Below are 15,370 nucleotides of genomic sequence, written 5' to 3' on the forward strand. Positions count from 1 at the left end.
AGTCTGCATTCCAATCTGTGGCGTTGTGTGACGAAACTGCACATTTTAAAGTGGCCTTTTATTGTCCACAGTACAAGTGCACCTGTGTAGTGATCATGCTGTTTAATCAGCTTCTTGATATGCCACACCTGTCAGGTGGATGGATTATCTTGGCAAAGGAGAAATGCTCACTAACAGGGATGTAAACACATGGGACCAGCACTTTATATGTTGCATTTATATTTTTGTTCAGTATATATAATATATATTTAGAATATATTTTTATAGGTTTTTTTCTTAGATATTTTGTCTTATTTTTTGGACCAAACACAAGTGGGGCACTGCCCCTAACAGATGAGCCGCCACCACTCTTTATATTTTTATTACAATATGCTTTGCATTCTGTATTAAAAGTCATTAATTGCCTACATATTTTTTATCAGCTACTTATGTTTATTCTATCTGCGTAATATGCCTAATATACATCCCTACATTTACCATTAGTCTGTACTTTACTGTACTGTATATCAATGCAGAGCAGAAAGGAAGCTTCTCTTCTCTAGAACATGGTGTCCTCTGGGACTGCTCAGTGAGTAAGGAAGCTTCTCTTCCCCGGAACACGGTGTCCTCTGAGACTGCTCATGCATAAAACCCCCCCTCTCTCCCTCCTGGCAATATCCTTCTATTGAAAAAACCAAAATTGAAAACTCCTGACAGTTGTTCTTTCCTTTCGTTGGACCACCATGTTGCTTCAGAGAGGAAAGTCCACAGCAGCACCGCAGGCCCCTCGGGAGCCTGTTGTGAACAAGTGGAAAATGACAGGTTCCTCTCCGGCGCACACCGACCCAAATATCGCTGTGCGGTCATACGGAAGAGGCCTGTGTGTCGGGGTCTACCGTGGCGGGGAGAGAGATGGATGGGGGGAAGAGGTAGATGGGAAGGAGAGAGGGAGAGGGGGATTGTGTGCTCCGATCCCTGTCTAACTGCCACCACAGGTCAATGCATCTGACGTGTGATTGCACACCTGACACATCTCTCTCGCTCTCTCTCTCTCTCTCTTTCTCTCTCTCTCTGTTTGTTTCTCTCTCTTTCTCTCTCTCTCTCTTTCCTCACACTATGTCTCAATTGGGTTTATTTTCTCTCCTTTCCCTATGTTTCTCTGACCTCATACTGCAATTATTTTGTGTTTCATTTTCCATCTTTTGTTTCTCATTTACATATTTATATTTCCCTCTCCTTTCATTGTGCCTCTCTCTCTTTCTCTCCTCTCTCTCTATTTCTCTCTCTTTTTTCTCCCTCCCCCTTCCCCTCCTCTTTAGGATGTGTTGGAGGAGCTGGCGGAGAATTCTGAGTTCAATGAAAGTAAGGGTCCATGTCTGGCATTCCGGCGAGCAGCCTCAGTCCTGAAGAGTCTGCCATCAGCAGTGCACTGTCTGGGGGCCATCCAGGGCCTCCCCTGCCTCGGTGAGCACACCAAGGCTGTCATGGAGGTAACATCAGCTCCACTGCATAAATTCAGACACACACACACACACACACACACACACACACACACACACACACACACACACACACACACACACATCCCCCCAGTGTAAAATAAGCAGAGTGAAGCCCAAACGTTTCACATGTCCGTGGACATTGGAGTGACACTCAGTAAGCAACCGCTGAGTTGAGTATTGTTGAGTGAACATTAGAGGGGGAAAATGTAAAGACCCACTGAGATTAAATAGTAGCTTAGCGAGCGCTGAGGCCGTTGTAGTGATGAACAATTGGTGTGTGTGTGTGTGTGTGTGTGTGCACCCCAATGAGAAAGTAAGTCAGAGCAGTATCCCTGAGCTTGATGAGGTTTGGCCTTGGCTTGAGGGTTGAAAACCAGTGGGGAGATGCAGCAGTGGAGTCTGCTGAGGGGAGGACGGCTCATAATAATGGCCGGAACGGAGCAAATGGAATTTCATCGAACACCTGGAAACCATGTGTTTGATGTATTTGATACCATTTCACTGATTCCGCACCAGATATTACCATGAGCCTGTTCTCCCCAATTAAGGTGCCACCAACCTCCTGTGTTGAGCAGTGGACTCAATGCAGAAATGACTACTCTGCTTTAGCTGCTGTTCGTTGTTAAAATAGTCAAGTAAACCAAAATACTGCTTTGTAGTCTTTTTTCATACACACACACACACACACACACACACACACACACACACACACACACACACACACACACACACACACACACACACACACACACACACACGCACACAGTCGAAACAGAGTTGAAGCAGATGACATCAAATTACAACAGAACAACCTCAAAGTTTTTAAAATAAACGCTTCTCCGATAGTTGTGTCCTCTGAGATGTCCAATGATGCTACTATTACATAACTGTGATGTTGTTTGGAGTTTTCATCCTACACCCTAAGCAGCGCCTTGGTGCCTACTGCTTTTACATCTTTGATAAACGTGATATGGAGACAGTTAAAATGTGACCAGCAAATGAGTTGTGCTCCCTGGAGATGAGAACACTATTAGGCCCGGGAACAAAGCCTGTTCAAAACAAACAGTCGGAGCTGTGTAAAATTACACCCTGAGCTTTTCATTACAGCTATAAAACTGGAATTAATCCGATGCTTTACTATACCAAAGCTATTATTTCTATAATAGGAATGGAAATGAGTATCAGAGGGGTACTTTAAGTACTCCTAGCAACAAATTCCATGAGCAGCAGCACTTAGGAAGAGCTCCTCCTTAAATTGCATTTAAAAATATATATATATATTATATGTGAACAGTTGAGGGTAGACTTCATCCTAAAAGCGAACAAGGAAATCAAAGGAGACCTTCTGTTCTACACAGATGATCCCAATGCTTGGCACACCGCTCTTCACAAGGCCAATAATGCACTTAAAATGTCAGAAAATTGAACAATGAGGCAATTACACATTGATTCCACCCCCAAATTTAACATTAATATTATAATTACGGCACTGTGATGGTTCAAGTTTCGGAGGCTAGTCTGGATACATTTGTCCATTTACCAAACTCAAAACCTCTCCACCAAAACTGCCTACAACAGCGTCCACTTCCTTTTTGTCCCAGGATGTTGTCCCTCTCCTTCCCCTTTTGGCAGGAGACATAGATCTCAGCATGCCACTCTTACATGTGACACTTGCAGTATCACAGCATTTCAGAAGAGGAGATCAGCCTGGTGCGGCAGCATAGGGATGAAATGCGTTAGTTACATTATGCTATCAGGTGCATTGAGGAGGACAACCAGTCTCTCAGGACAGAAGTACGCAGAATACGAGAGGAGCTGTCCACCAAAGTCAATATAAGCCATCTCCAGGACCTAAGGCAGGAATTAGTCCTTAAAGAGTCCAGTAAAAACCTAGAACCCAGCAAACTGTTGAACAAGGACCCATCAACTGTCCCAAACATTCAGCCAACCCAATCAACCTATCCACCAACCCAGCTGACCCCATCCACCCCAGTCTCACGGCCTGTGATTGCTCCCACTCCTGCCATCCTCCACAGGCTTGAGAAGAAGCCTGACATTGTTTTGACGATGGACTCCATTGGAAAATGAATGAATGAGCATTAACTTTTTTTTAAATAGGGTGGTGGCTAAGTTGTGGTGCCCCACATCTTACAGACCCATGCAGCTCCTGACAGTGGCCCAGCTTGGCTCACCGAGCCTTGTCATTGTGCATACTGGAACCAATGACCTGCATGCTCAGCAGGAAAAGGTGGCCACATCACTTTTCAAGGGTGGTGGAGAGGTTCTCTACCACCTTCCCAGATGCCAGGATTGTAATGTCCATCTTTCTCCCGGAGGAGAGATTTTCACCCTGCCACTATCGAAAGTATTAAATGCCAGCCTCTCCCGGGATTGTGCTAAATGGCCAAATATAAAATCGGTCTACCATCCCACCCTTATTCTGGACTGACTGTATGATAATACACACTTGTTCAAAGAGTCTGTTTCTCTGGGTGGCCAGTCCACCTCACCCCATAGGAGCAGCAGACCAGCTAACAACTTCCTGAGACAAGTTGGACACTCCTTTAGACATGCCTCCGGTGGTGCTTCACAGAGACTGGAGAACAGCCAGGAACACTGCCCCAGACCAGGCCCACCTCAACTCAGCCCAGCTCTACACAGCACCGACCACAACCTAGGGTCTGGCAAAATACTGTTGAGGATAGTGCACTACATGATGCAGTCAACACCATGTATCAGTCACACAGCCATTTAGCAGATGCTTTTATCCAAAGCGAACCAAATGGAACCCACTACCCTGCCGTTACAAGCGTCATGCTCTACCAACTGAGATACATGTATCATTCATATAATCTGCCCTCATATGCTGAGGGTTTGGAGCTTTCCCAGTGCCACAACCCTCCATACCACCCTCCTCAATTCCCACACAGCCTCTCTCACAGGCTAGTTCTGGTTACCCTCCCTACTCCCATCCCCAGGATAGGCCTGGAACACTCCTGTCCCGAACGGCAGTCCCAACCCTGCAACAGAAGCCACAGCAAGGCTCCTGTGCACACCCAGAATGGAGCATCGGAAGAAAATCCGGTCCCCTACAGTAGTTCCACTCAGTTGGCAAGAATTTCGTCAGGGTGGACTGAGCTCTGCCAACACTGCTCACCCAGTTCCCGCCCCACCCCCTGTATCCAGCAGCTTGGGGTAGGTCTGTCGAATGCTCCGTCTGAAATGCTCTCACGTGGTTGGCCAGGGACCTTGGCAAAGTCTCAGCTCACTCAACAAATAGCTGCAGCAAAAACGCTATGCCTGTTAGCTCTTATGGGAATGAGCTGAATACCCCCTCTGGCTTTAAATATCCTAGGGGGTTGGGCTAAAATGGACACAATTGACATTTTGGTTCTTTTGGAAACATGATTAAAAGAGACATTGAAGTACAGTACCAGTCAAACGTTTGGACACACCTACTCATTCCAGGGTTTTTCTTTACTTTGACTATTTTCTACATTAAAGAATAATAGTGAAGACATGGTATAAAAAAAATTGGAATCATGTAATAACCAAAAAAGTTAATCAAAATATATTTTATATTTGAGATTCTTCAAAGTAGCCACCCTTTGCCTTGATGACAGCTTTGCACACTCTTGGCATTCTCTCAACCAGCTTCATGAGGTAGTCACCTAGAATGCATTTCAATTAACAGGTGTGCCTTGTTAAAAGTCAATATGTGGAAGTTCTTTCCTTCTTAATGAGTTTGAGACAATCAGTTGTGACAAGGTAGGGGAGGTATACAGAAGATATCACAATTTGGTAAAGACCAAGTACATATTATGGCAAGACCAGCTCAAATAAGCAAAAAGAAACGACAGTCCATCATTATTTTAATCTGGAAAATTTCAAGAACTTTGAGTTTCTTCAAGTGCATTTGCAAAAACCATCAAGCACAATGATGAAACTGGCTCTCATGAGGACAGCCACAGGAAAGGAAGACCCAGAGTTACCTCTGCTGCAGAGGATAAGTTCATTGTTAACTGCACCTCAGATTGCAGCCCAAATAAATGCTTCACAGAGTTCAAGTAGGAGACACATCTCAACTTCAACTGTTCAGAGGAGACTGCGTGAATCAGGCCTTCATAGTCGAATTGTTGCAAAGAAACCACTACTAAATGACACCAATAAGAAGAGACTTGCTTGGACCAAGAAACATGAGCAATGGACATTAGAAATCTCTCCTTTGGTCTGATTAGACCAAATGTGAGCTTTTTGGTTCCAACTGCTGTGTCTTTGTGAGACGCAGAGTGAGTGAACGGATGATCTCCACATGTGTGGCTCCCACCGTGAAGCATGGAGGAGGAGGTATGGTGTGGAGGTACTTTGCTAGTGACACTGTCTGTGATGTAAAATTCAAGGCACCCTTAACCAGAGTCAAAGATAGATCTAACCTTTGGTTTTCTTCAGAGCTATCTGAATTCATTGAGATAAGAAATCTCGCCTGGGCCAAAGCAAGGAAATCTGTACTGGCAATCTATTAGACAACTGAGAAACAGATTTACTATCTCGATTAAGAAAGCGAAATCAAGCTACTTTTAAGCTCTATCTCTGACTCTGCTTGTGGTCCTTCAAAATGTTGGACAGTAAATGCACTGAAGCATACAAGTTCTGTCTGACTTTGGCATCATAACTGAGAAGAATGGGATAAGTGATGCTTTTAATCGTCATTTTATCTCGGTAGCCTTTTTATTTGAGAGAAGCTGTGGTTTAATTGACCCTGGTCAGTCAATCAATTGCTCTTCCCACTGCCAGTCTCTAGCTTACTTGAAGGTTAACCCGCCGACTTCTAGTGAATCTTTGTTTTCATTTCAACAATTTACTACCTGTGATGTGCTAGATGACTTGCTTAAGATTAAAGTTGTAAAAAATCCACTGGGGCTGATATGCTTGATGCATTTTTTGCTTCAGCTCTCTGCCCCCCTGATTGCTGTATCATTAACCCATACTTTTTACCTTACAATTATATCTCGTACTATCCCCAAGGTTTGGAAGGTGGTGACCCTTGTGACCTAATTAGTTATTGCCCTATTTCTAAATAGTTGCCTATCTAAAATATTAGAATCCTTGATTACTTCTCAGCTAAAATCGTTCCTATTTTTGAAATATATTCTAAATGTACATCAGTTGGGCTTTACACCAGGTCGTAGGACTATCTCTGCTGCATCCCTAGGTATAAATGATGTGGTTAACTGTATGGATAAAAGGCACCATTGTGCTGCCCTTTTAATTAACCTGTCAAAGGCCTTCAATACAGTTGATCACTCATTGCTAATGCAGAGGGTATCCTCCATTGGCCTAGATCAGGCTACGTGTAACTGGTTTAAAAATGACTTAACAGATAGAATTCAATGTGTATCTACTGATAGTGTTAAATATGTTTTTTTTTAGACATAATAACATTTGTCCTGCAGGGGTCAATTCTGAGCCCTGTACTTTTTACTGTTTACATTACCAACACTGCACTTGTATGTCGATTATACCGCTATGTACGTATAACTGCAGTATGCCTTAATTGTATTACAGAAAATAAGTAATTCAAAAAACTCAAATGAGTTTTGAATGCAGGATAAACTAAGTACAATGCCCTCAGAGTATTCACACCCCTTGACTTTTTCCACATTTTGTTGTGTTACAGCCTGAATTTAAAATGGATTACATTTAGTTTTCTGTCACTACACACAATACGCAATGACGTAAAAGTGGAATTATGTTTTTGGACATTTTTCAAATGAATTACAAATGAAAAGCTGATATGTCTTGAGAATTCAACCCCTTTTTTTTGGCAAGCTTAAATAAGATCAGGAGTAAAAATGTGCTGAAAAAGTCACATAGTATGTTGCATGGACTCACTATGTGTATAATAATGGTGTTTAATATGGTTTTTGAATGACTACATCATCTCTGTACCCCACACATACAATTATCGGTTAGGTCCCTCAATCGAGATACAAATACAGATTCATCAACAAAAACCAGGGATGTTGTCCAATGCTTTGCAGAGGAGGGCACATATTGGTAGATGGCTAAAAAAAGCAGACATTGAATATCCCTTTGAGCATGGTGGCATTATTCATGTCACGGCCGTATTCCTGGAAGGAATAAGTGGACCAAAGTGCAGCGTTGTGAGCGTACATATTCCTTTTTAATAGAATGAATGTCGCCAACAAAACAAGGAAACGACCTTGAAGCTTAACTTCGGCTATAATGCCTCTAACAAAGTCAACTTCCCACAAATAACAAAGGGGAAAGGCTGCCTAAGTATGATTCCCAATCAGAGACAACGATAGACAGCTGTCCCTGATTGAGAATGATGTTTGAATTTGGCCTTTACTACTATAGCCAATTGCAACGCATTGAATAACACATTCATAAATGGCAAGAAAGACATTCAAAAAATAAATGATAAGGAATAAGGTTTTGAAGGGTCGACCTCTGAATGATCAGCTATGAAAAGCCAACTGACATTTACTCCTGAGGTACTGACCTGTTCCACCCTCTACAACTGCTGTTTTTGTTATTTGACCCTGCTGGTCATCTATGAATGTTTGAACATCTTGAAGAACAATCTGGCTTTAAATGGCCATGTACTCTTATGGCCATGTACTTTCCACTCGGCACAGCCAGAAGAGGAATGGCCACCCCTCAGAGCCTGGTTCAACTCTAGGTTTCTTCCTCTGTTCCTGCCTTTCTTAGGGAGTTTTTCCTAGCCACCGTACTTCAACATCTCTATTGTTTGCTGTTTGGGTTTTTATGCTGGGTTTCTCTATAGCACTTTGTGACATCTGCTGATGTAAAATGGGCTTTATAAATACATTTGATTGATTGATTCTACACCTAGGAGATTTAAGAAAGCTCAGGAAATATGTTTGTTTTTTTACACGTATTTAACCCTTTAGTTTTGTTGCCACACAACTACCTCCATACTTCCATTCGTTCGTATGGGTTACCTTCAGATGAGTCTTGTGACACTTGTCTCCCCTTTCCATAGAGTGGTCATAATAGTTTGTAGCCCAAACCGTTGGGATGCTACAGACGTTTTCGTGAGAAGAGCGATTTTCGGGATGTTTCACGGTCTGACAAACACCATTGTAGATTGACACACAGGTGCGTCAATAGACTCTTAAGGGTGGACAGAATCTGATGGGGTTCGTCAATAGACTCTAAAGATCTACTTGAAAATCTATCGCAAGTCCTGAATGGTTGTGTAGCAACGATCAACAACCAATTTGAAAGAGCTTGAATATTTTTTTTTATAATGATGGGCAAAAGTTGCACAATCCATGTGTGGAAAGCTCTTAAGAGACTTACCCAGAAAGACTCACATTTGTAATCGCTGCCAAAGGTGATTGTATAAAGTTTTGACTCAGGGGTGTGAATACGTCTGTAAATGTAATTTTTCTGTATTTCATTTTCAATACATTTGCTAACATTTATAAAAACATGTTTTAATTTTCTCAATATGGGGTATTGTGTGTAGATGAGTGGGAAAAAAACATTTAATTCATTTTGAATTCAGGCTGTAAACCAACAAAATGTGGAATACGTCAAGGGGTATGAATACTTTCTGAAGGCACTGTATATTTAGAGATCTATAGCTCATATAAATAACTCTTGATGATTTAAACATCTTTGGATGGTGTCCATGTTGATCATGTCCTTGCGTACAAATATCTGGGCATCTGGATAGATGAAAAGCTGACTTTTTAAAAAGCATATTGATGAGTTAGTTAATAAGCTGAGAATTAAAATGGGCTTCTTCTATAGAAATAGGACCTGCCTCTCGCTAAATAGTAGAAAGCAGATTATTCAGTCGATTTTCCAGTCCTGGACTGTGTTTTAGTACTCATCACTGCATTCTCTACCAGAAAGTTGGTTGGCCCTCTTTGATGTCACGTAGGTTGATACATTGCTATGTTTTCATGTTTAAAACCCTTTTACAAAAACTCCCACTGTACCTACCTTAATAAATTACTACTAAACTTTAGACTTATGAGTTACCATGTCTGGCCTCCGGGATGGCTAACTCTGGAAATTCATTTTAGGAAATAAGCTTTTAGTTTTCTGTTCCACAAATAAGCTACAGATCTTCAAAATGTTGTTAAATTTGATGTTTTGGTGCCTCAAGGGAAATTCAGAAAGCTGATTGAGAACCTTATTACTGGTGAAAGTGATGTTCTGGTGCCTTTGGGGCGATTCATAAAGCTGATTGAGGACCTTATGACTGATGGATGTGATGTTCTGGTGCCTCTGGGGCGATTCAGAAAGCTGATTGAGGACCTTATTACTGATGAATGTGATGTTCTGGTGCCTCTGGTGTAATTCAGAAAGCTGATTGAGGACCTTATTACTGATGAATGTGATGTTCTGGTGCCTCTGGGGTAATTCAGAAAGCTGATTGAGGACCTTATTACTGATGAATGTGATATTCTGGTGCCTCTGGGGCAATTCAGAAAGCTGATTAAGGACCTTATTACTGATGAATGTGATGTTCTGGTGCCTCTGGTGTAATTCAGAAAGCTGATTGAGGACCTTATTACTGATGAATGTGATGTTCTGGTGCCTCTGGTGTAATTCAGAAAGCTGATTGAGGACCTTATTACTGATGAATGTGATGTTCTGGTGCCTCTGGGGTAATTCAGAAAGCTGATTGAGGACCTTATTACTGATGAATGTGATATTCTGGTGCCTCTGGGGCAATTCAGAAAGCTGATTAAGGACCTTATTACTGATGAATGTGATGTTCTGGTGCCTCTGGTGTAATTCAGAAAGCTGATTGAGTACCTTATTACTGATGAATGTGATGTTCTGGTGCCTCTGGTGTAATTCAGAAAGCTGATTGAGGACCTTATTACTGATGAATGTGATGTTCTGGTGCCTCTGGTGTAATTCAGAAAGCTGATTGAGGACCTTATTACTGATGAATGTGATGTTCTGGTGCCTCTGGTGTAATTCAGAAAGCTGATTGAGGACCTTATTACTGATGAATGTGATGTTCTGGTGCCTCTGGTGTAATTCAGAAAGCTGATTGAGGACCTTATTACTGATGAATGTGATGTTCTGGTGCCTCTGGTGTAATTCAGAAAGCTGATTGAGGACCTTATTACTGATGAATGTGATGTTCTGGTGCCTCTGGTGTAATTCAGAAAGCTGATTGAGGACCTTATTACTGATGAATGTGATGTTCTGGTGCCTCTGGGGTAATTCAGAAAGCTGATTGAGGACCTTATTACTGATGAATGGGATGTTCTGGTGCCTCTGGTGTAATTCAGAAAGCTGATTGAGGACCTTATTACTGATGAATGGGATGTTCTGGTGCCTCTGGTGTAATTCAGAAAGCTGATTGAGGACCTTATTACTGATGAACGCGCTTGTTTTTTATGACTGTGTTTTTCTTTCTGCTTGCATTTTGTATTTATATTTTGATGCATATATTTTCTGTAATTTCTGTACTTCAGGTCTTATCTATAAAAGAAACCTTGGTCTCAGTATGACTCCCTGATAAAAGAAAGGTTAAATAAAAAAAAAATTTAAATTAAAAAATACATCTATTCTAAAATGAAGAGCAATCAAGCTATAGAAGTGTTTTTTAACATTTTAACCACAAAGGACTCAACAGAAGTTTGGAAGGATAAATCAACATAGTAATGTCGTCTATTTGATTTGGTTTTACAGGAGATCCTTATATTTGGCCGCTCCTTTAAAGTTGAAGAGGTACAGAGTGATGAACGATATCAAGCACTTAAGGTAAGTGGATCAAAAGCAACTCTTTTCAATTTTCTTGTGAAATTATTTTTAAGTGATAGATATCATAGTTTAATTTGCTGTACATTTCCGCCAAATTATAATTTTATACGCCATACAAATGATGCCAGCAAGACTTAAATAGAACCCATACCAGTAATTCCTCCCCCCAAAGAGATCCCATCTGACAACATGTTATTTTGTGTACATCAATGTTTTCTTGCCAGCTGTTCACCAGTGTGTTCGGGGTTGGACCCAAAACTGCTGAGAAGTGGTACCGCAGAGGGCTGCGCTCACTCAAGGAGATTCTGGCCGAGCCCAACATCCAGTTGAACAGGATGCAGAGAGCTGGTATGAACAGGAGTAGCACACAACCTCCTTCCTTTGTTTTGATATCAGAACACTAATATGTAGCTGCTCTTAAATGATCTTAGTTTTGATATTGCCTTAATTGCAGAAAGTAGTAAACTCTGCTGGTATCTCTGTCTCTGGGATTGCATTCACAAAAGGTCGCGGAATACGATTCTATGAATAGGGAGGACCTGATCCTAAATCAGCACTTCTAACCTGATACGCTTTTACGGGCCCCAGTCTCTCATTCTGTTAAGGTAATGTCCCAGAGTAGGTTCTTTATCCAATGCTCTAAAAGTAGCAGTTGACCCCCAGACAGTTGGCACTTTACAGTGATAAGCTGAGACCGTAGGTGAAGTAACACAATGAGAACCTAACAAGGGGGATTCATAATGCAAATCAATGAGTCGTAGTTATAAAGAGTAAACCTTGTCATGGGACACTCATCAATCAGCTTGGGAGAGAAGGCCCTCATTAACATAAAGACCAAAAACGTTCCCTGACTTTCAATATGAGAATGATGATTTGCTTGTCACATGATTGATGCAACACAGCAACAGAGTGAAATGTGACAGAATGTTTTATCCCTACTTCTTTGTTTGGGAATTGGTTTCAGCTGACTGGGGGGGGGTCTTTTTAAGTTGTTTAGCCAGGTTTGGAAGTCTTTGGCAAGCGGCCATTTGGGGTTAAGAGATTAAATAAATGAAAGTGGAGACAGATGGGACTGGGACATAGAGAACCAGCACCTATGGGGTGATATGTGGACCAGAGACCAGCGTTACCGCTTGTCAATACTTACTTACTGATTTTATTGTCCCCATGGGATGGGGAAATTTTGTTGCAGTGTCATGTACACGTTTAAAGTTGCGTTTAAATACAAAACCAATTTGGCAATACAACTTTCATAACAGTTACATACCAATATTTTTTTTTTTAAAGACTAGCAAAAAAAAAGGACTCGACTCCAGCATGCTTCTATAGCTTGCAATAATTACATTTATTTTCTTGCAAAAATGAAACAACAATGAAATACAATACCATAGTCACAACATAGAGCCTAAAAGATAAAGGAAAGAGTACAATAAAATAAAAATATACATTCAAGATGGTCTTTTCTAAACTCTGCTTCAGGATATGGTAGTAGGTAACTACAGTGCGTCCATTCATTTTTACACATTTTGTTGTGTTACAAAGTGGGATTAAAATGGTCAACGATCTACAGAAAATACTCTGTAATGTCAAAGAAGAAGATTTATTGAAATTTTTTGGGTGATAAAAAACCCACAAATTTAACTTGATTAGATAAGTATTTAAACTCCTCAGTCAATACAAGTCAGAATCACCTTTGGCAGAGATCACAGCTGTGAGCCTTTCTGAGTGAGACTCTAAGAGCATTGCACATCTGGATTGTACAATATTTTCCCATTATTCTTATAAAAAATTCTTCAAGCTCTGTCAAGTTGGTTGGTGATTTGGTGATTGGTGATTTGGTGATCATTGCAAGATCATTCAAGTCTTGGCATAGACTTTCAAACTGTAACTAGGCCACTCAGGAACAATCAATGTCGTCTTGGTAAGCAACTCCGGTGTATATTTGGCCTTGTGTTTTAGGTAATTGTCTGTTGAAAGGTGAATTAGTCTCCCAGTGTCTGTTGGAAGTTATCTTTTGGATTTTGCCTGTTTAGCTCTATTCTGTTTCTTTTTGTTCTAAGAAACTCCCTAGTCCTTGCCGATGACAAGCATACCCCTAACATGATGCCATGCTTGAAAATATGAAGAGTGATACTCAGTGATGTGTTGGATTTGTTCCAAACATAACTCTTTATATTCCGGACAAAAAGTTTGTTTGTTTGACACATTTTTTGTAGTATTATTTTAGTGACTTATCGCAAACAGGATGTGTTTTGGAATATCTTTATTCTGTATAGGCTTCCTTCTTTTCACTCTGTCATTAATGTAAGTATTGTGCAGTAACTACATTGTTGTAGATCAATCCTCAGTTATCTCCTATCACAGCTATTTAACTCTGTAACTGTTTTAAAATTCCCATTAGCCTCATGGTGAAATCCCTGAGGGGTGTCCATCCTCTCCAGCATCTGAGCTAGTAATGGCACCTGCATCTTTGTAGTAACTGGGTGAATTGATACCCCAACCAAAATGTAATTAATAATTGCACCATGCTCTAAGGGATATTCAATGTCTGCTTTGTTTTACCCATCTACCAATAGGTGCCCTTCTTGTTGAACTATTGGAACACCTCCCTGGTCTTTGTGGTTGAATCTGTGCTTGAAATTCACTGCTCAACTGAGAGACCTTACATATTATTGTATGTGTGGGGTAAAGAGATGGGCTAGTCATTAAAAATCATGTTAAACACTATTATTGCACTCAGAGTGAATCCATACAACGTTGTTATGTGTACTCCTGAACCTATTTACAAAAGGGTTGAATACTTATTGACTCAAGACATTAACATTATGTGGTATTGTGTGTCTGTTGGAAGTTTTCCTTTGGATTTTGCCTGTGCTTAGCTTTATTCTGTTTATTTCTGTCCTTAAATACAAAATCTCAATTTATCCATTTAAAATGTAGGTTGTAATACAACAACATCTTGAAAACAAAGGGTGTGAATACTTTCTGAGGGCACTGTATATGGTATTGTACAGTACATATCTTATTTTTGTGATTCTACCATTGGCATTGCAAAGTCGTAATAAACTATTTTATTTTCTGTACTACAGCAATATCCAGTTACTAAGCAGTAATGATAACCAAATCTCTCCCCTTGTGAATTCCCAGCGAAATCAAGATGGTGTACCGTGGGATTACTGGCTGACATGGAACCGTTTCCTAATCTTAGAGGAGAGGGAGAGTCAACATTTCAGTGTGGGGGTAGAAGTAGGTAGGAGCAGAAAGATGGAGGCCGGGATTAACATGTGTTTGTCAGACTGGTGGGGAAAAGCCACAAAGTTCGATTCAGTTTTCACTGTCAACAGGGGAATGGATTATTCCATAACCTTATTGATGCATGTCACATATACAAAATGGTGCAATCTTGTTGGGAGAATAATAGGTTGAAATGAACAACTTCAAAGTGTCTCAACAGACTTAAGGATATAAAAAAAAAAACTATGATACTTAACAGGTCATTTGGCGATTCTATGGACACTTTGAGAATGTACACTTGAATTATCTTTATTTTTTTTTACATTCTAATTTTTAATATATTTTTTTTTTTACCTCAGATTATTTATATTTGTGTCCATGTTGTCGATGAGTGTCCAGTAAATGGGCCCCATGGTTCCAGATGAGTGTCCAGTAAATGGGCCCCATGGTTCCAGATGAGTGTCCAGTAAATGGGCCCCATGGTTCCAGATGAGTGTCCAGTAAATGGGCCCCATGGTTCCAGATGAGTGTCCAGTAAATGGGCCCCATGGTTCCAGATGAGTGTCCAGTAAATGGGCCCCATGGTTCCAGATGAGTGTCCAGTAAATGGGCCCCATGGTTCCAGATGAGTGTCCAGTAAATGGGCCCCATGGTTCCAGATGAGTGTCCAGTAAATGGGCCCCATGGTTCCAGATGAGTGTCCAGTAAATGGGCCCCATGGTTCCAGATGAGTGTCCAGTAAATGGGCCCCATGGTTCCAGATGAGTGTCCAGTAAATGGGCCCCATGGTTCCAGATGAGTGTCCAGTAAATGGGCCCCATGGTTCCAGATGAGTGTCCAGTAAATGGGCCCCATGGTTCCAGATGAGT

The 15,370-nt window shown here is 41.0% G+C and overlaps 1 protein-coding gene across 1 annotated transcript in view; it reads left to right on the forward strand.

Moving 5' to 3' along the window:
* The window catches only part of dntt (deoxynucleotidyltransferase, terminal), a 142,869-nt gene that overhangs the window by 44,712 nt on the left and 82,787 nt on the right, over positions 1 to 15,370 (forward strand). Inside the window, exons 4-6 of the mRNA XM_020479920.2 lie at positions 1,299 to 1,469; positions 11,196 to 11,267; positions 11,492 to 11,615. Coding sequence (XP_020335509.1) covers positions 1,299 to 1,469; positions 11,196 to 11,267; positions 11,492 to 11,615 — 367 coding nt within the window. The remainder of the gene's footprint in view (positions 1 to 1,298; positions 1,470 to 11,195; positions 11,268 to 11,491; positions 11,616 to 15,370) is intronic.

This window comes from Oncorhynchus kisutch, linkage group LG4 (assembly GCF_002021735.2).
Source record: "Oncorhynchus kisutch isolate 150728-3 linkage group LG4, Okis_V2, whole genome shotgun sequence".
NCBI lineage: Eukaryota > Metazoa > Chordata > Actinopteri > Salmoniformes > Salmonidae > Oncorhynchus > Oncorhynchus kisutch.